This window comes from Ailuropoda melanoleuca, chromosome 3 (genome assembly GCF_002007445.2).
Source record: "Ailuropoda melanoleuca isolate Jingjing chromosome 3, ASM200744v2, whole genome shotgun sequence".
In the NCBI taxonomy this organism is placed as follows: domain Eukaryota; kingdom Metazoa; phylum Chordata; class Mammalia; order Carnivora; family Ursidae; genus Ailuropoda; species Ailuropoda melanoleuca.
The window spans coordinates 10,566,994-10,587,281 of NC_048220.1; the positions used below are offsets into that span (position 1 = coordinate 10,566,994).

Here is a 20,288-nt window from a genome sequence, read left to right on the forward strand (position 1 = left end):
ATGCACGAGAAAGCCCAACTCTGAAAGGGTACCAGAAATCTAAGAACACTTGTTGCCTCTGGGAAGTAGGAGTTGGGGTCCGGGAAGTACTGTTGTGGGTGCAAAGCTGAGAGACTTTTCACTTTATATATTTACATCTGGCCTTTGAACAACGTAAGCATATTTTTTGTTTTTTAACATTATATTTTAAAATGTTTAAAAACTGCTCAGGGTTTTCCCTGGATATACAAGCTATTTTAAACCCAGCTGGTTTGATCTCCTTTATATGGAATCTATTTCCTTCCCTCCAGGCGAACCAGTCTCTTGCTTTTGTTTTCTTTCCTTTCCTTTCATGTTACTTAGCCAAATAATAGGGCTTCCCATCCCTTCAAGAAGAAGCCCCTTTTTAAAAGCTCCTGTCGTGTAATGTCATTCTTGAGAGAACAGCTTGGAGTTGAACATATCTGGGTTCAAGCCCATCTCTCCCACTTACTAACTGCATGGCCTTGAGAAAGTAACTTAATTTCTCTGGACCTCAATGGCCTTATCTGTAAAATGGGGACAAAACAACCTCCCTCTTGGGATTGTTATGAAGCTTCAATAAGATAATGCAGATTCTGGACGGTTCTGGGGATCGTGTAATAAATGTTCAAAATACGGTGGCTAACTAGTGGGTCCTCGTGACTGTAAACCTCTCAGTCTGACTTTGGGTAACCATAAAAGTCATTTCTATTCTTGTATCATCTATACTAATATTTACAAGACAGACATTCTTTGGGGTCTACTTCATATAAATATCACCAGCCTCTCTTCCAATCCTGGTATTGGGTGAAGCTAGAGGCAGCAGAGACATCTTGCCAGAATTTATGCCATGCAGAAAAAAATCAAGGCATCACATGATTCCTGCAGCAAGTCGACTACAAAGGGGCACCGATGAAGTCTAATATGAATTTAAAGGGGTTGAGACTCAGGAAATTACGTTTTCAATTTTAAAATCATCACACAACTAAGCCACAGGAATCAAGGACGCGGAGTTGATCCTAAAATCATGCTGAAGAGATTCCAGAATTCAAGCAACAAAAACAGCCCGAGATCACACAGGGAAAGGCTTCAGAGTGTTTTCTTTAGGACGTGATTCCTCTGGTCTTTAGATATGGAAAAAAGGAAACATTGGGAGATAGGAGGAGAAAGAACACAGTGAGTGTATAGGTTGGGTTTGAATCCCTGCACATCCATTCCAGGGGGTACTAAATAAGGGAGCAAGGCTCTGTGGTCATGAGCCTAGCCTCCTGCTGGGTGTTTTCAGATTCCTAGCTCTTTAACTCTCCTCCAAGCAGTACTGACTTGAAATGAGGTTCCACTTAGCAGATGAGAAAACTGAGGTTGCAAGAATTAAAATTGCACTCAAGTTTACAACCCAGGATGCTTGACCTTGAGCCTGCTGTCTCCTTTGTGCTGCTCTCACTTGGCCTCCTGCCCTGCCTGTGGGTGTCTGGTTCTCTGGTACACAGACTTCTCAGGAGAGGCTCTGACTCTTTGGGGTAATCTTGTTAGCTGTTGTGGGTTTTTACTGTGGCTTTATTTTTGCCCCATTTGCTCCACATCTATCCCTGTTGCAAAGTTTTGCGTGGGTGCTGATGCCATCTTTCTTCTTATCTTCGATTCTGTTCTCCATGGGTCAGTTTGCTCTGGACAAAATACCCTTAACGTTACCTATCAGAGCCCTTGCTAACAAGAGATTCAACACCTGAAAAAAAAGAAATTCCCTGATAAAGCTTTAATATACGTTAGATTTTTTTTTTTTTTGTATGTCATCATGGAAAAGGAAATGTAACTCCTTATTAACTGAGGTCTCTGTGAGGTCTCTGTTTTCACACAACCATCTGGCGTTTTGCATTTCTCAGCTACATATTTCTTCCAGAAGGAGTTGATTAATTCTGACCAAATGTGATTCAGTATTCGAAAGCATCAGAATGCATTCGAAGTTTAGTTTGTTGAGTTCTTCAAAGAAACCTGTGGAGATGGTCTATGTCCACTCATTTTGGAACAATTCCCAGAAGTGGGCGTCATCATTCTCATCTTACAGATGGGGAAACTGAGTCTCAGTTGTATCCTTGAGCGGTATGGCAGTTCCTAGAACCACTAGGTACAGAATCTTTGGACTTTCATAAGTACACTCTTTTCCAGGCCCCTGGTGGGAGAAGTTGCTGCAAGAAATGTATACTAATTCTCACCAGTATGCTAAAGGTTTATGCTGCAATTTTTCTACTTTAAATGGTATTGATGAAAAAATTCTAATATGCATTAAAGGTTGTTTTTTAAGAAGGTAAACTCATGACTCTCCTACAGATTCAAAATGGCCATGCCGAAGATTGAACCAAACTCAGTAGTTAACGAGGAACCAGTAAGCTCTTATAATTGATTCAGAAGAATCCCAGGTGCAACACAGGCAAACAAGAAAATGAAGACTTGAGTTGCACCTCCACTAGAAAAAAATTGATTTGTATCTCTATGGACAAGAGGCCTTTGCAATAATATTGCTAGTCTTCTGTGACTTACAGAGTTGTAGAGTAGCTGCTTAAAGAACAGGAAAAGGAATCTGGAACAAGGCAGGATGCTTTACGGTTCCTGGTTCTCCACTGAAAAGCTACCCAGTGATTTTTTTTTTCCTTTTTTGGCCCATTTCAAAGTCACCATTTTTCCTAACGTATTTTCTTTATTAGGTTGCCGTTTCTTTTCTTTCTTTTTCTTTTTTCTTCCCTTCCCTTCCCTTTTCCCTTCCCTTTTCCTTTCCCTCTTCCCTTCCCTCTTCCCTTCCCTCTTCCCTTCCCTTCCCTAGTAGGCTCCACACCCAGCGTGGAGCCCAGTGCAGGGCTTGAACTCACCACCCTGAGATCAAGACCTGAGCTGAGATCAAGAGTCTGATGCCCAACTGACTGAGCCACCCAGGTGTCCCTATTATGTTGGCTTTTAAAGTGAGTGCGTCCTCCTTCTGGAGGTGGCAGGAGACCCGGAGTGCATGCTTTAGCTTATCGGGGTGATGATGCATACCCTTGGTCTTCTGCCACTTGGGGGCAGGAAAATGCATAGCCACCAGCCTCTGCATTTGGTATCAGGGGCAGGACCCCAGGGATACTGATTCTCTTAAGATGATGTTCTTTTATGTCAGGGCCTCCATTTGTGTGCCCAAAGGCCCGATTTGGGGGTTCAGGTACCTGGCACTTGGCTCTTTCTCTGTGGGTAAGCTTGCCTCCAGATTGCCGTCACGGTGTGTGCTTCTGAAGCTCAAAGGCGGGCAGCCCCTGTCACAGTCAGCATCTCAGCTCCTTCTGCTTGCCTGCCACCCTCTCCCCTCCCCTGCACTTTCCCTTTCTTTCTATTTGTTTGTTGTTTCTTCTCTCCTCTGTTGAATTTCCCGCGTGGGGAATTTTGAGTATGGGGATCTGGTGTCGCAGGTCTCTCGCCAGCCATTCCGAGGATTCCCTGCTTCTCCACTGGGAGCGCTCACCAGACCCCAAGGCAGGGAGGGCAGCTCAGCCTGTTGACTTCTGGGGACACTGTTTGCATTCGTTGTGGCCACTTTCTTACACCCACTGCTTTTTTACCAAGCCCTATTTCGTTTCGGAGTTACTCAGGTGCAAGAGAGCTAAGGTTTTATTGTATTTGTTTAAAGAACTTTTGTTAACAGCCCACAACAGCCAGACATGCTCTCTAGATTGTTTTCTTTTCCATCTTTCCTGAGACTGGGCCTGCTGGATCAGAGTTTAACTAGGCGGGAATTAGAAATGGCATACATGGGCGTCTGCAGTCGCTGCTTCGAAGTTCCGAGGATGACAGATTTGATGGGTGAAGAAGTTATTTATTTGCTGGTGAGGCTGTAAGGAAAGTCACTGGAGTGCTTTACTGGATGAGCAATTTCTTAGTTGGAATAATATTATGGGGAATCGTTGTTAATTTCAGCAAACTATAGTTTTTCATTAATTAATTTTATGGAAAGTTTTTGTTTTGGGGGGTTTTTTATGAGCACTTTTTCCCCTGGATAGACAGGGATCAGTATATTTTTACCATCAGGTTTTATCTCCAAATTAATAATTGTTGATGCTAAAAATGGGATTCCCTGAATATCAGTTAGCTTTACAGCAAACGTTGCTGGCATGGACGATTTCGTTAAACCAAGACAGGAGATGAAGAGATATAGAGGAAGGGCTCAGAGATAAGTAGACATAAAATAGCATTGACATCTCTTCCTATACAACAGTCTTACTAGTGGCAGTCCTTGGTATATTTTTGATATATAGCTTCGTTTTCCTTGGTCAAGGATGTACATGTATATTTTCAAACATGAGTGAATTCTTTTTTTTTTTAAGATTTTTTAATTTTATCTATTTATTCGAGATAGAGCGAGAGAGAGCACAAGAAGGGCAGAGGGGCAGAGGGAGAGGGAGAAGAGGTAGGCTCCCCAATGAGCAGGGAACCCGATTCGGGGCTTGATCCCAGGACCCTGAGATCATGACCTGAGCTGAAGGCAGACGCTTAACCGACTGAGCCACCCAGGCAGGGGTCCCTTTAAAGATGTTTATTTAGTCATTTGACACACAGAGAGAGAGAGAAAGAGGCAGAGCACAAGCAGGGGGAGTAGCAGGCAGAGGGAGAGGGAGCCCGGTGAGGGACTCAATTCCAGGACCCTGGGATCATGACCTGAGCCAAAGGCAAATACTTAACCAACTGAGCCACCCAGGAACCACAAGTGAAACCATATTTTCAGCACCTTGTCCTTGGAGAACACCTCCTATTCACCTCTGCTGCTTCCCAGGACATACCTTGGGTCTGTCCCTCTGTTACATAGTTACATAGAAGAGGTGGGCCCTGTGTTTGATCGCCACTGTAGCCAGTGGTAGCAGATACAAGGCAAAACCACTGCATCAGCTTTTATACTAAATATTTGTATTATTGTCCTCCGGTGTTTTCTCATTGTACACAACAAATCTGTCCTTTAAAAAAAAAAAACCTGATTGACGACAGTAAAAGAAACCACACTCTTGAGTGCGAGAGAAGAAAACCACATAGCTAGCTAGGTAAAATAAATATCTGTTTCTCTAGCTTTTAAAACAAATAAACAAAAAAACCCCACATATATATTTAAAACTCTTGTTTTGCAGGCCAGCAAGTTTTCATAGGGAAGCGTTTAAGTGGAGAGAGGGGTGAGGGGAAATGGGCTTCCTCTTCGGTCAGAAGCGCCGTGCAGCAGTAGGCCCAGAGGGTCCCCTGGTGCACAGACGGATTATCTCCACTCACAGAGCGCTTATGGCCCAGGGAGGAAAGGCAGACCATCAAAATCTAGGCAAAGGAGGAGGAGTTCAGGACAAGGAAGTGTGTAAGTGTGTTGGTTAGCAAAGACTTGAAGTCAGCATCTTTTTCTAATTTACATTTTGAAAGTCTCTGGCTGCTCTGTGAGAAGAGATTGGAAAGGGGTTTGAAGGAGGCTGGTATCCGTGGAGATAGAGGGAAGTGGGGGAAGGGAGAATGGAAGGCTCTTGATTGTGGGCGGGGCAAGAGAGAGGACGGTGTGCCGGGTGATGGCCAGGCCCCCGCTTGAGCAAAGAGATGAAGGGAATGCTACTCCTGAAGGTAGAACGGAGGAGGAACGCTTTGGGGGCCGGAGGGAATCAAGGATTCCATTGTAGACACGGTGCATTTGGAATGCCTGCAGAATAGCCAAGAAAAAGGAAAAACTTGAACGCTTTTGCAAAATGAGTCTGGGAAAGAGGTCAGAGTGAGTTCTAAGTGAGGGAGTTGCTGGCACCTGGGGGCATCTGAAGCCTACGGAGTGGACGAGCTCACACGGGGCTGGGAGTGGAGCAAAGGAGAAAAACGTGATCCAGGACTAGCCCCGAGATACACCAGGCCTTTAAGGGATCTGGTAAAGGATGAGGAACTGACAAAGGAGCTTGAGCGGCAATGACTAAAGGCACTTAATTTGCAAGGGGAAAAAAAAGTCATATTTCATCATCACAGACCACACAGCCCTGGCTAGCAACTCGCAGCCACAACCCTGTCCCCGCTGGCTCCACGGAAGCCTTCACTAACGCTCAAAAAGAAGGGGGAGAAAGAGCTGCCCCCTCCCTTTCAAAGATGACTGAGCTGGATAGAACCCAGAGAAGAAAACGAAAGGAGGAAGTGGCTGCTGTGTTTCCAGAGGAGGGTTTGCAGTTCCTCTGGGGCAAGTGGGAGAGTCTCAGAAGTCAGCTTCTCTGTCCTGGTTGAGACTTGTTACCGATAAATGGGGAGCGATCTTGGTGGCCATGGCATTGCTTTTCGCACTTTCTCTTGTGGGAGGTTCAAGGGCTACTACATGAAAAATTTTCCATTGTCTTTATGTTTGAAATCAAATGGAACGTTTGATTGAGGTTTAATGAGCAAAGGCACTTAGAAGAGGTGCAGACGTTCAAGTCCAGTCTTGGAGAGGAGTACAGAGGATTTTTACGGGTCTCCCTCTGGTTCCGGCGATTTAATAATGTACAGTGTTTCCATCAGCTCGACATTGTAGTAAATCCCAGATGGGTGTTGGGAAACTGTGTCACGTCCTAATGGGTTCAACACAATAACCTTTGCGCTTTATGTAGGTTTCTTAAATCGTGTGTTATTTACCGTGGATCTGAAATTTGGGGTGGGGGGATCTCTTCCTATATAAGTCGGGTTAATTTATTGAGATCCATATTGTAAATTCTGCAATGGAAGAAGGTCCCCATTCTTAACTGGGTAATAGTAACTATGTGTGTGCCATTTATTTTGATACAAACTATTTAATGTGGATTAACCCATATGCTCTTTTGCAAACCTTTAGGGATAGAAATGGGTGTGACTGATGAAAATAGGAAAAAGCTTGGGAAACCTTCACAAGTTGACCGTTTCTCATGCTTTTTCGCTTTCCTTTCCCTTCTCAAAATCTATTTTCAGTTCTTCTGAAGTTTCAGTTCATGTTTCGGACGTTTAAATATCGACCTCTGTGGGGCACAGCTTATGGTCCGGTGAAGGCTTTCCTTCAGGGCATTTGGCCCTTGCATTAACGAATGGCTTCCTGGCCAGAGGTCCCATTGGGCACTACCTGGAATATATCCCGCGAGCTACTTTGGCCCAAGCATCAGATCGAACATGACAGCCCCACATGGAGGGAGTCTCTCTTCTTAGACACCCTCGGAGCCTGGATCTGGGAGCAGCTGCCTTTCTGCTTTCAGCCGCTAGCCTGTCCAAACTAGAAATAATTGTGTATCGCTACCGCCCTGACTCATTCCTACCTATCTGTATTTCAGTCTTTTTTATCTTTCATTACTACATGACTGCTTTCCAACACCCAGGCCTGGGCTTACGCACTGGCCTACAAGAGACAGCAGCTGGTCCTGGATCCACGGTGGGGATAGAGACCCCGAAAACTCCAGCTCGGAGGACCTGGAAGGGAAGGGAGAAAGCAGTTTGGTGAAGTAGCTTGCCCAGAGTTGGGGGGGGGGAGTTTAGGGGAAGAGCTAAACTTGGTTTGGGGAGTGAACATGTACTGAGCATTTTCACGGACCGGCTGTAAGCTAAAAGCATCACGCAGCATTTAGTACTTAATACGTACAACAATTATTACGTGTATCTGACAGCTGTCACATTAAGTGATGGTAATTTCTAAAGCAAACTCTAAGTCTCAGCTTTTTCAAAAGTGTTTTTTTCATGGAGTACACTTCAGTAGCTCATAAAAGTATGGTTATTTCCATATAATGTATAAACGTTTCAAGGGAACGGACAATGGCCAGTCATCAGAAACAGCAAGTGACAATGAGCTCTGCAAGGAATGAATGAATGTTCTTTTCTAAGACTCAGCTTCTGGGAGTTGAAATTCGGGGTGGGTAGGATGACCAAACTGGAAGGGGTGGGATGGCATCTCAGGAAATTTGACTTTCTGCAGCTGAAGTTTAAACCAGGGCTTTCCTTGGGCTGCCTGGGAGGCTCAGTCGGTTAAGCGTCTGCCTTCGGCTCAGGTCATGATCCCAGGGTCCTGAGATCGAGTCCCGCATCGGGCTCCCTCTGCCTGCTGCTCCCCCTGCTTGTGCGCTCTCTGTGTCTCCCTGTTAAACAAATAAATGAAATCTTTAAAAAAGAGAAAAAGAAAGAACCTAATGCCCAGAAATGTAGTAAAATTTTTAAATCCTTTTCTGAACGGAAACTAATGTCAGTAGATGGGAGGCAGCCATATAGTGGGAAAGTGAAAAGGAAAATCCTTGATATCTTAATATCTCTTTGTTTTTGTTTAATTTGCCTCTTTGTAGTGGCCACAGATGTCTTCAATTCCAAAAACCTGGCCGTGCAGGCGCAGAAGAAGATCCTGGGGAAAATGGTGTCCAAATCCATCGCCACTACCCTCATCGATGACACGAGCAGTGAAGTGCTGGATGAGCTCTACCGAGTGACCAAGGAGTACACCCAGAACAAGAAGGAGGCCGAGAAGATCATCAAAAACCTCATCAAGACAGTCATCAAGCTGGCCATTCTTTACCGGAATAACCAGTTCAACCAGGACGAGCTGGCGCTGATGGAGAAGTTTAAGAAGAAGGTCCACCAGCTGGCCATGACCGTGGTCAGCTTCCACCAGGTGGAGTACACCTTTGACCGGAACGTGTTGTCCCGGCTGCTGAATGAGTGCAGAGAAATGCTCCACCAGATCATCCAGCGTCACCTCACGGCCAAGTCGCACGGACGGGTGAATAACGTCTTTGACCATTTTTCAGATTGTGATTTTTTAGCTGCCTTATATAACCCCTTTGGGAATTTTAAGCCCCACTTACAAAAACTCTGCGATGGGGTCAACAAAATGCTGGACGAGGAGAACATCTGATCATGTGAATGAAGACTGTGACCGCTCGTGATTTCTTTGAAAGCGGAGCACTGCTGATTTATGAAGGAAAAATGAATTTTTTACCGATGACCCATGTTTCAGAAAGGCTTTTGCCCAGTTCAGGCGTCAGGCACTGTCAGTAACGTTTTATGCAGCTTGTTTCATTTGAAGAAAAGCAGATTGCCAAAAATTGCGGTGGAAACCTCCCTCCCTCACAACTACCAGATTGTGGGGAAGGTGTCTGGTTGTGTGATGCAGATCTGAATGGCTCCAAACCTCAGGATGTGTTTTTTAGGTCAGATGTGCCAGTTGCACGTTGGGTGTCTCTCACGTGTATGGCCTATGTACTTTGAATCGCTGTTATTCCTTACTATGTGTATGTACCTCTCTAAAAAGCCGAGCTTTCCCTTGCTGCCAATGCTCCTTTTGAGATAATTTAGTGTGCAAGTCTTATCTTTTGTTAAGTGTTCCTTTGTTAAAGACTTTGTCACTGACATTGAAGAATTAAGACTTCGTGGAGAATTAAGACAGTCAAGAATTGAGGCGGTTGGATTGAACCCTCAGAAAAAGCAAGTGCTTCTCTGAAATCAGTTGTCGGAACCAACTGTATTTGACATTGTGAGTCATGTCTTTGGGGCTGGAATCCTGTTTTTTCGCACCCGTGGTGATCCTTCGAAAGCGTGGTCATTTGTGAATGTCTGCTGGAGAAATCTCCATTTTTAGTATCCGTTTCAGGTGTAAGAGATACAAAGAAAAACCTAGTTGGTTCTTGTAAAAGTCAGAGATAGGAAGAAAAGTACAACAATCTTTATTTTAGAGATGAGCCCATCAAAATAATTTAGGGGGGTTAAAGGGCCAAAAAGAAAGAAAGCCTGTTGCTGTGGACCAGGAGAATGAAAATAAATGCATTTCAATGTCGAATAAGGTTTGATAGGTAAATAAAGAATGTGGCATTTTTTATTTAACTGATAAGGTTTTTGCTATTTTGTTATTTGTAATTTTGATGAGTAAACCAAAGAACATTTGCATTCTGAGCACTTTGTGTGTTGTTTCTATATAATTTTATGCATGTGGATGAGAAAGTAAACATCGTATTTTATTAAAAAAAAAAAAAAGAAAGAAAGAAACAAAGAAACAAAAACCTGCTGGCCAACTGTCAGGAAATAACAGACTTAACTACCAGCCCTAAATATTTGCATTGTCACTGTGTCCATGATTTAGTGTACTTGTTTGCCTTGAATTTGCCTGCCTCCCAGAAGATTGGCATTAAAGTGGGAGTTCACCAGGGAAGGTCCCACAACTTGAAAATTCCAGAGGATGTGATCTGCTTTAACCCAGCCCAGCCGGAAGGAGGTGATCAGTTTCCCCGGGTCCCTCGTGTGCTTGTCCCAGACAAGCAGCAGAGACAGAGTGTCTCTGTGTTTACTATAAAATCCTCGAGCCCAAGATCCGAACTGAAATTAACCATTCTCACGTCCCAGAGCGGGCAGGTGACTCTTAGATGTTGTAGCAAGAGCATAGCTTCACAGCCTATTAAGCTGCTGATTAAGTTTAGTTCAGCAGCCTTCCTGAATGTCTGTGGGGACTACTGATATGGTCCTTTTCTGTTCCATACCACACCTCCCTCAGCACAGGTATGCCAAACGGAGTCCCCGGCCAGTGTGGGGGGGTGCTTCTTGCTCCTCTCTAGCTACGGACAGGACCAACTAGAGAGAGAGGGTTTCTGAGGATGCATTTTGATCAGACTGGGCACATTTGGCTCATAGAGTTGTGCCTGCAGGCTAGCAATCAAATGTTCATGAGGGAGAAAGAGCGAGCAGCCCTTAATCTCACACCGGAGGAAGGCAGTGAGGACTGTCTAGAAGGGGAGAGTCCTGTTAGCTGAGTTTTTTAAATTGATTTTTTAAAACTTCACGCTGATGGGTTTTCTGCAGACATTATGAGTTCATACAATCGGTGAGGGATAATACTAAGATTAACAGCTGACACAGACTGGTTATTAGGGGCCAGACACATTAACTCATTTATTCCCTACCATGAACTTTACTGTTTTACAGATGAGGGAACTAAGGCAAAAGAAGTTAAGGAATTTGCCCAAGGTCACATAGCTATTAAGTGTCAAAATCAGGATATCAGTAAAACCCGGTTTTTCTTTAAATATCGTATGGATGGGGGCACCTGGGTGGTTCAGTCGGTTAAGCATCCGCTTTCAGCTCAGGTCATGATCCCAGGGTCCTGGGATCGAGTCCTGTGTTGGCTCCCTGCTCAGTGGGGAGCCTGCTTCTCCTTCTCCCTCTGCCCCTGGTAATGCTCCCACCGCCCCCCACCCCCGCCCCTGGTAATGCTCTCTCTCTCTCTCAAATAAATTAATAAAATCTTTAAATAAATAAATGTGGTATGGATAAAGGCCATTCTAAAAACATCATTGCTTCAGACAACAATGGGCAATGTGTTCTGAAATGGTTCTTCACATAGTGACATTCGAGATGGTATTTAAATCATACAGGTCTGATCTATTCTCTAAAGACATGGGTATGATTTTATACAGAGGCATTTTACGAACTTTGAACATGGTTTCTAATTTGTGGACATCTCGTGGCTCGAATGTCAGACCCCTCCAGAACTTCAATTCAGGGTGCTCACAGCCAACACTGATCATGGGGTACAACGTGCTCCTCCCCCCAGGCAGTCCTTCCATAGATGAGAAAGCCACTTTACGTGCCCACAACCAAGAGAGACATGGCCTCACCATTGTGTTCCCCAGAAAAGGTAAGGCTTCACCTTGAAATGTTACCATTATTTGCCAGGTTTAGAGGCTAGAAATATCTGAGCAAGTCATTTTTAAAATAGCCTTGTGTTTTTCCGATTCTTAGACCTTCCATAACTCAAAATGAGTTTAAAAGAGGATCCAGTATTAAGAACTTTAACGGTACAGGGGCGTCTGGGTGGCACAGTCGTTAAGCGTCTGCCTTCGGCTCAGGGCGTGATCCCAGCGTTCTGGGATCGAGCCCCACATCGCTCCTCCTCTAGGAGCCTGCTTCTTCCTCTCCCACTCACCCTGCTTGTGTTCCCTCTCTCGCTGGCTGTCTCTCTCTGTCAAATAAAATCTTAAAAAAAAAAAAAAAGACTTTAATGGTGCAGAAATAAGGCTTTTTTTTTTTTGTCTTATAGAACAATGTCTCATTTACAATTATCTGGAAAATTCTGTTTTCCCATCATGTAAATACTTAAAAATAGGAAAGGCTTAAGCTTTCTCATTCCTGTCTCACCCCCTACAAAAGATTAAAATGGTATTTTATAATCTGTACATACCAATTGAATATTTACTGAAAATTTCAATTTATCCTTGAGATCCCTGATGAGAACACCTAATTATAATTTAGCATACTGACCTTGACAGATAATAAATGAAAGATGAATCTATTTGATGAAATATTTGTAGTAAATAGTTAAGTGCTACATAATTGCTAAGAAATTAAAATATTCTTTTTTTAAAAATTTTTATTTATTAGAGAGAGAGAGCATATATAAGCAGGAGAAGCTGGAGAGGGAGAGGGAGAAGCAGACTCCATGCCAAGCAGGGAGCCTGATGTGGGGCTCGATCCCAGGACTCGGGGACCATGACCTGAGTCGAAGGCAGACGCTGAACTGAGTGAGCCACCCAGCACCCCAAAATTAAAATATTCTAATAAAACAAACTTAATTAGTATGTTAAGAATATTTTGACATTTTTAGTCAATTTTGCGTTCCAAACTTGCGTTAATCTAAACTAGTTGAACTTGGCCGTGTTTGAAAAATCACTGTTTTACTTGATATATTGCCTTCCTGGGAATAAAGCTTCTCGGTAATTTGTTAAACTCCAAGCAGGTTTTAGCAGGCCGTGCTGTTTATGGGAGATAAACTTTTATCCAAGCTCTGAAATAATTTTCCTTATGATGATTCAGCTAAAGTCTTTATAGAAACCCCCTAATGAAAAAACTGAGGTACTAACCAGAAAAATGAGTCAACTTTTTGTTTCTAAAATGAAACAACAGGAAAATCCTCAGGGGCTTAAAATCGCATATCACTATCATGGCAAACGATTATAAATCTGTTTTCTCTTTTACTGAGGTGTCCTCGTAGTTATGTCTGACCAGAGCCAGAAAAACACTTTTATCACAGGGAATTTCCCAAAATGGAAAAATTTTTGTGTAAGTGGCCAAAGATGTGTTTTCGTGTCTGTCTAGGCAAAGATGTGTTTTCCATCCCGCAGTGAACATCAGCCCCCAAGTTATAGGGGACAAGACACCAAAAATGTCCCGTCTGCTGAGCCCTGAAAAGGATTCAGACAAGTCAGCCAGCGTTCACAGTTAAGAGAAAAACATCTGTGCTTTGGAAGATATTAAGTACAGAGAATTGTGCTGTATGTCCACCAGATTTCCATGAGATCTTTGTGGGAAGAGACAGCCAATGGATGAGGCCCCCTCATTGTCCTTCTTGGATGCCTGTAGAAATTCTCTGCCTGCTTCCCTAATAGCTATGTAACTATTTTGGCCTCGCGGAGATGAGGTGCTCATCAGGCACTTGGGGTTTATTCTGTTTTTTGTATGTTGTTTTTTTTTTAAATTCCAGTTTTGTTAACCTACAGTGTTATTTTAGTGTCAGGTATGCAATATAGTGACTCAGGGGTTCTATACATTTTAATACTCAGCGCTGGTCAGGACAAGTGCACACCTTAATCCCATCACCTACCTCACCCAGTCCCCCGACCCGCCTCCCCTCTGGTCACCATCAGTGTGTTCTCTGTAGTTAAGAGTCTGTTTTTTTGGTGCTTGGGGTTGGTTCTCTGCACAAGGAAAGCACATATGATTTTTAAAAATATGCGATTTGACTCACAGAACAACCTAAGACAACATGCTTCTCTATACTTTGGTTTTTCCATGTAAAAGCTTACAGATGGATTAATTAAGTCATTTAAACCTGCCTGGTGTGAGGTATAAATTCAAAGCATGGAAGTGAAAACTCTGAGTATGCATACCTGGATTGTCACCATTATCCGGGATGATTGATGTTTTATGAGAAATCCAGGTTCCATTTTCCCGGAAATGGGCTGTTAGGAGCCCAGCAAGAGCTACCACTCAACCAACCTCAGTGACTGCTCGGGGTCTCTTACTGCTCTTTCCTAAGACCACTTACGTTCGCTAAAGGATAAATACTTGCAAAGCAAATGATACATTTTTTAAGACATTTACTGTCCTGGAAGAGGGCTTGATCATTAAATTGCCACCATTACTGCTGTTGCCTAAGCGTATGGACTTTGTGTTGTCTTGACTGAGGAGTCACGTTTTTAGCTTGCTGAAAATACTCACTGAATATTTGCGGCAAAATCCGTGCATGGAAATGTTCCACAGTATTTTCAAACACCAAGGCTCAGGAGTTTGGCATCTCTTCCTCCCGGGAACTCACTGGTGGGGGGTCAGGTAGAACCCCACAGGTTACCACACAGGGTACAGGCAGTCGAAACTAGGGTTTCGACTTGTCTGCCGGGGACCTCTCCTGCCTCACCTACACTTTGAGTAAGATCAACTACCTCCCATTCTCATTTTAAGGATAAAATTAAAACATGGTGGGCTTTGAAACCTGAAGTCTGTCCCTTTGTGAGGTATTGTTTATTGATGGCTTGTTGCCATTTTCCAAACAAGCAATGGAAATAAGCTTGGAGCCTTCAATAAACAACAGACTTCCACAGCCCGAGAGAATTTTTATTAATTTCTGGTTTCCTTAATAAATGCCTTTTTGCTTTCAATTTAGGAAAATTCTTTTGGGTTGAGTTGTCGGACGTAATGGTTTCCGGCAGTTACTTAGGTCTGATCTCTCGGCCAATTAAATGTTGAATCTCTTCAATTATTTTATCATTCCTGCTGGCTTTAGTTTTCTACTGCTGCATAACAAGCCACCCCAAAATTTAGTGGTTTAAGACAACAACCTTTTTTTTTCTCCCATGATTCTGTGGGTTGGCTGAGCTTAACGGGGCAGTTGTCTTTAGTGGGGTCTTATGTGGTTGCAGTCGGACAGTGGCTCAGACTGGAATTTTCTGGAGATTTGACTATGCCAGCCCCTCCTTGTCCCTGGTCTCTACTTATTTCTTTCTCAGGGCATCCAAAATTGCAGGGGTAGAAGTTTCTGGGCCTTCTTATGATTTTTTTTTTTAAGATTTTATTTATTTATTTATTTGGCACAGAGAGAGAGCACAGGCAGGGAGAGCAGCAGGCAGAGGGAGAGGGAGAAGCAGGCTCTCCACTGAGCAGGGAGCCCTACACGGGGCTCAATCCCAGGACTCTGGGATCACGACCTGAGCTGAAGGCAGATTCTTAACCAACCGAGCCACCAAGGTGCCCCTTTTCTGGACCTTCTTAAGGCAAATGCCCAGAACAGGCACGCTGTCACTGATGCATCATTCTGTTGATTAAATCAAACTACAGGCCATGTGTAGGCTCCTCATGACCTCCTTGAGGTTTGATGATTTTCCAGAAGGACTCACAGAACTCAGAAACGCTATTATACTCACAGTTAAGGTTTATTACAGCAAAAGGGTATGGATTCAAATTAGTAAGGGAGAAAAGCACAGAGGACAGAATCCAAGAGAAATCAGGTGCAAGGTTCCAGTTGTCCCCTGCCAGTAGAGTTTTATAGACAACACTTAGTTGTCCCAGCAATGATGTATAACAACACGTACAACCGGGGATGCTTACCTGGGCCTTGATGTCTAAGTTTTTCTTAGGGGCCAGTCGCTGAGGCATGGAATGACTGACCTACGTTAGTCACCACGCCCTCCAGAGGTCAAACTGATATCTATCTGATGGTCCAGAGTCCCAGGCAAGTGAGAACAGAAGTTACCCAGAAATCACATGGTTAGCATAAACTATCTGGTATGGCCCAAGGCCCTTGATACACAGAGATACTCTAATTAAGGAGGATATATCAAGGACTTAGAGATTATCTCCTGGGAGTTATAGTCAAGGGTCAGTTCTTTCTTTGGAATGTACAAGTTTTGACCATCCCAAAGCTGCAGAGGTCCCCCTTTCCCGCACATAAGGCCTACTACGGTTTAGTACAGAAAGGTCTACACAAGGGCATGAATTCTGGGATGCTTGGTTCTTTGGGGCCATCTTTGAAAACGAGGTACCATATCGCTACTTTCCCCTCATGGTTCCGAAAGAGGTAATAGAGTACTGAGGGTGTCTGGAGTTCTTCATGGGATAGTCTGTTTTAACTGGAAACAAATATATATGAAAAAAAAAATGATTTAACAGTAGGCTAACCTGTTAATAATCACATTCTTGTCCATATGAAGATGGGAGTCCCATCTGTGTGTGGGAAGTCAATCTAGTCAATTGAAGAAATGATGATTGAACATCTTTTATGTGTCCAACACCAGGCTGGGGCCTGGAACTATATGAGATTATCTAATTCCTGTATCTGAGGAGTAGTTTACTGACTGGTGGGGACAGTGACCACGCACAGGTAAGTTAGTACAAAATTGAGATTTCTGGGGCACCTGGGTGGCACAGCGGTTGGGCGTCTGCCTTCGTCTCAGGGCGTGATCCTGGCGTTGTGGGATCGAGCCCCACATCAGGCTCTTCCACTGTGAGCCTGCTTCTTCCTCTCCCACTCCCCCCTGCTTGTGTTCCCTCTCTCGCTGGCTGTCTCTATCTCTGTCGAAAAAAATAAATAAAATCTTTAAAAAAAAAAATTGAGATTTCCAGGATGAGGAGGATCTCAAGAAAAGCTTACTTAGCCCCAAATAGGATGCCTGGTTTTAAAATTTTCAAACAGTTTTTGAGTTTTAAAATTGACACTTTAGGGGCACCTGGGTGGCACAGCGGTTAAGCGTCTGCCTTCGGCTCAGGGCGTGATCCCGGCGTTATGGGATCGAGCCCCACATCGGGCTCCTCTGCTGTGAACCTGCTTCTTCCTCTCCCACTCCCTCTGCTTGTGTTCCATCTCTCTCTGGCTGTCTCTATCTCTGTCAAATAAATAAATAAAATCTTTAAAAAAAAATAAAATAAAATAAAATTGACACTTTAAAAGCAATATGCTCGGTTAAGCGTCCGACTCTTGGTTTCAGATCCAGTCGTGATCTCAGGGTCATGAGATCAAGCCCCATATCAGACTCCACGTTCATCAAAGAGTCTGCTTAAGACTCCCTCTGCCTCTTCCTTTGCCCCTCCTCACCCGCTCCCCCCTGCGCTCTCTCTCAAATAAATGAAATATATCTTTGAAAAAAATAAATAAATAAAAGCAGTACGCTCATGGTAATGGCAATTTCATTTTCAAAATCAATGGCAAATGTGTGTGTGTGCATGTGAAAGTATGGGTGAAAGAAAAATATTCACAGTCCTTTTTTTTTTCATTCAAAATAAAAACGATTGTAAACGAGTTCATGGCAAAAAGTGGATTACAAACTCTACCAAGTAGGGTGCCTGGGTGGCTCAGTTGGTTACGCATCTGCCTTGGACTCAGGTCATGATCCCAGGGTTCTGGGATCGAGTCCTTCATCGGGCTCCTTGCTCAGCAGGGAGCCTGCTTCTCCCTCTGCCTCTGCTGCTCCCCCTGCTTGTGCTCTCTCTCTCCCTGATAAATACATAAATAAATAAAAAGAAAAGAAACTCTACCGAGTAGAAGAATCTAAGGGAAAACTATGAAATCACATTTTAATTAACATTTAATTAATCTTTTAATTCTTGGGAAAAGATGAGACGTAGCAACAGGGAAGACTTTTTTTTTTTTTATTTTAAAGATCATACTTCCTGAAGTTGATTGCAGCCAGGCTTGTGAAGCTCGATAAACCCTGGCTTCACATCCTTGTGCTCAGGGAGGTGGAGCTCCGTCCCCTGGGGCTTCAGACCAGGACACAGAAGTGCACGGTTTGAACTGGTCCTGTGAGCATGGCCCTTCTCTGTTCTTGCCAGCCTAGCCAGTGAGCCAGATGTCAGTGGGTCCTGCCCACCATTTCGTTCTGTCTTCTCGCTTGTCGCGGACCACTTCCCAGCTCCCTGAGTCTTCCAGGGGAAACAGTAACAAGCACCATGTCCTCTTGCCAGCAAAGGCCCAGAAACACAGCCTGAGGAAGGAGCCCAGGGTGGGGTTTGGACCCTCACTGTGTTTCACCCCCAGTGGCTTTTCCTGTGGCTCTCAGACAGGACAGGGGGCTTTTCCTTTTCGTTGGCGTATGTTCAAAGAATTGGTGTCCAGAGTCCTTTTTGGACAAATCACAGCACTTCCTTATACTTGCTAACTCATGATAGGATTTTTTTGTATCTCCTGATGACAAAAAGATGGGCTTTTGAAATTTTAGTTTTAGTTTGTCTTATCTATGTCTTGACTAACCACGGAATTTCAACCAAGAATAATAATATAAACATGGCTGATTGCTTTAAAACCCACCCTGTGTTCTGAACCAGTTCGGCATTTATTAGCAGACTGAGAAAGAAGATGGCACCTCTCATCTGTGTGATAGTGTTTGCTACATTTCTTTCTCCCATCCCGCTGATAGGACACTGGCTTCTCAGTCCTTTTAACTTGAGGAAAGGGAGAAAGCTGCCATCTTGGTAAGTCCATCTCTGACTTCCTGGTGGCTGTCAGCAAGAACTAAGTTTGGAATTTAAGACAACATAGGCTTTTCAGTCTTTCTCCAGTGCTAATTTTAATACAGATTATTTCCTAAGTAGCTTAACTTGAACTTTTCTGATACCAAATGGGCTAAGGCTCTGCAAGGGAGGGTTCTTGACTTTGCATGAGAAAGAATTCAAGAGCAAGACTTTCAGAGAAACAAGATTTTTAGGTATAGAAGTAAGAAAGGTGGGGTGGGGCACCTGGGGGGCTCAGTTGGTGATGCGTCTGCCTTTGGCTCAGGTCATAATCCCGGGTTTTGGGATTGAGCCCCACGTGGTGGTGTTGGGGGTGGGGTCCCTCGTCCCTGATCAGCGGGGAATCTGCTTCTCCCTCTCCCTTTGCCCCTTCCCCTCCCCCTGCTGCTGCTCTCTCTCCCTCTCTCAAATAAATAAAATCTAAAAAAAAAAAAAAAAAGCAAGAAAGGTGCTGCTTCATAGACAAAGTAGCGGTCTCTCCTCCCAGATGGGGAAGACCACTTCCCTTTGCCTCTAACAAAGGGCTTTGTAAATTTTCAAACAGTAACTAACCATATAAGGACGGGTTTACTCTTTAACTTTGGGATTATCACTTACATCGGGTGGTTAGTTGTTTTATCGTGTTAGGGTTGTGGAATTACCCACGGGAAGCAATTTTAAGAATGCCCAGCCAATGTCGTGACTTTTACGGCCAGTGGGAGTGGGGTCTTGTGGTCTTCCATGTGTCTGATCTTGTCACTTTTATTATGACCCATGGACTTTTAGGGTAAGGGTCAGCCTAAAACCCAAAATGGCTTTACTTTGGCCAACTTGTCTCCCGAGTCTCCCTTCCCTCCTGCCTTCCTTCTGTTTAGTTATCATGATATTTAAGAAAATCTTTGTACACATATGTGAAGATTCCACTTTCAGTAAAAGAGTCTTACATTCAGAGTTGATGTGAAACCCATTATGCAAATCATACAAGTTCAAGGAGCAAGAGACATGAACCAGTGAGCCTAAGAAGCGTAGTGCGGTTGCTTCTTTCCCTCGCCATTTGTAAGTATTTTCTATAGATGAAGTCCCACATAAGGGCTGTGTGCTTTCCTCTGACAGCGCCTGACGGTGAGACACAGGAGTTATGGGGTAACAAGTCCGCCTGAAGGAAACGGGATTTGCAAATGGGGCTAACTGAAACTGGCCAGGATTGATTCTTCTCTTTTTTTTTCTTTTACACTTTTCATTTTAAAATAATTATAGACTCATAAGAAGTGGTAAAAATAGTACAGAGTCCTAGGTACCCTTCCTCCAGTTCTCTCCAACAGTGCCCTGTTGTGCAGGTAGGTGTAGTACGATATCAAAACCAGGGATTGACAACAATATGTTGGCACCAGACTACAGGCCTTATTACATTTCCACTAAATAGGGTTCATTGTTTTTGAACCTGCATTTGTGTGTGTGTGTGTGTGTGTGTGTGTGTGTGTGTGCACGCACGTGTGGTGTTCCACCTAATTTTATCCCATATAGAGATTGGTGAGACTACCGCCATAATCACAATGCAGAACCGATTCATCACCACCGAAGAATTCTCTCATGCCACCTACCTCCTTGTGCTCACGCCCCACCCCCTTCATCCCCCTTCCATCCCTAGTAACCAGTCATCTGTTCTCCAGCTCTGTGGTGTTTTCATTTAGGGAATGTTGTATAAATGGAATCCTAAAGCATGTTATCTTTTGAGATAGATTGTTTTCCCCAAGTAGAATGCCCTTGGGGTCCATCCCGGTAGCTGCATGTATCAGCAATGCACCCCCTTTTTATTGCTGAGTAATAGT

General features: G+C 43.8%; 1 protein-coding gene across 4 annotated transcripts in view; it reads left to right on the forward strand.

Moving 5' to 3' along the window:
* The window catches only part of TNFAIP8 (TNF alpha induced protein 8), a 111,730-nt gene extending 101,845 nt beyond the window's left edge, over positions 1 to 9,885 (forward strand). For all 4 annotated transcript variants that reach the window (XM_019795525.2, XM_002915453.4, XM_019795526.2 and 1 more), the window contains one exon: positions 8,286 to 9,885. In XM_019795525.2, the coding sequence (XP_019651084.1) occupies positions 8,286 to 8,851 (566 nt within the window). In that variant the 3' untranslated portion in view covers positions 8,852 to 9,885. The remainder of the gene's footprint in view (positions 1 to 8,285) is intronic.
* The last annotated feature ends 10,403 nt before the right edge of the window (positions 9,886 to 20,288 follow it).